Consider the following 316-nt stretch of genomic DNA (forward strand, 5'->3'; position numbering starts at 1 on the left):
CTCTTTTCCATAATACACAAATTTTCAGAACTCTGATACATAATATGTACCTCTCACTCACATAGGATGATTAATTTATCACAAATGTAAATTCATGAACAATCATGACACAGAATCATTAGTCAGTAATAGATGCATACACTGAATAGCAGCCAAGCCTCTCGCCATTCTGGTAGCCAACACCTTTTACATAGTAGTCGCCAGAAACTAACCAGCCGGGAATTATATTCAGAATCCCTGGGATGTTAAACACTCCATCTTTCACAACATAATGTCCCTGGGAAATATTAAATTGTGCATTAGGTTTATAGTGCAA

General features: G+C 36.4%; 1 protein-coding gene across 1 annotated transcript in view; it reads right to left on the reverse strand.

Moving 5' to 3' along the window:
• LOC119591582 (ganglioside GM2 activator-like) overlaps positions 1–316 on the reverse strand; it is a gene marked incomplete in the record, with an annotated part of 5,610 nt that overhangs the window by 277 nt on the left and 5,017 nt on the right. The window contains 1 exon segment of the mRNA XM_037940343.1: positions 1–277. Within this exon segment, the coding sequence (XP_037796271.1) occupies positions 119–277 (159 nt within the window).

The sequence above is a fragment of the Penaeus monodon genome, chromosome 28, assembly GCF_015228065.2.
Source record: "Penaeus monodon isolate SGIC_2016 chromosome 28, NSTDA_Pmon_1, whole genome shotgun sequence".
NCBI classification, from domain to species: domain Eukaryota; kingdom Metazoa; phylum Arthropoda; class Malacostraca; order Decapoda; family Penaeidae; genus Penaeus; species Penaeus monodon.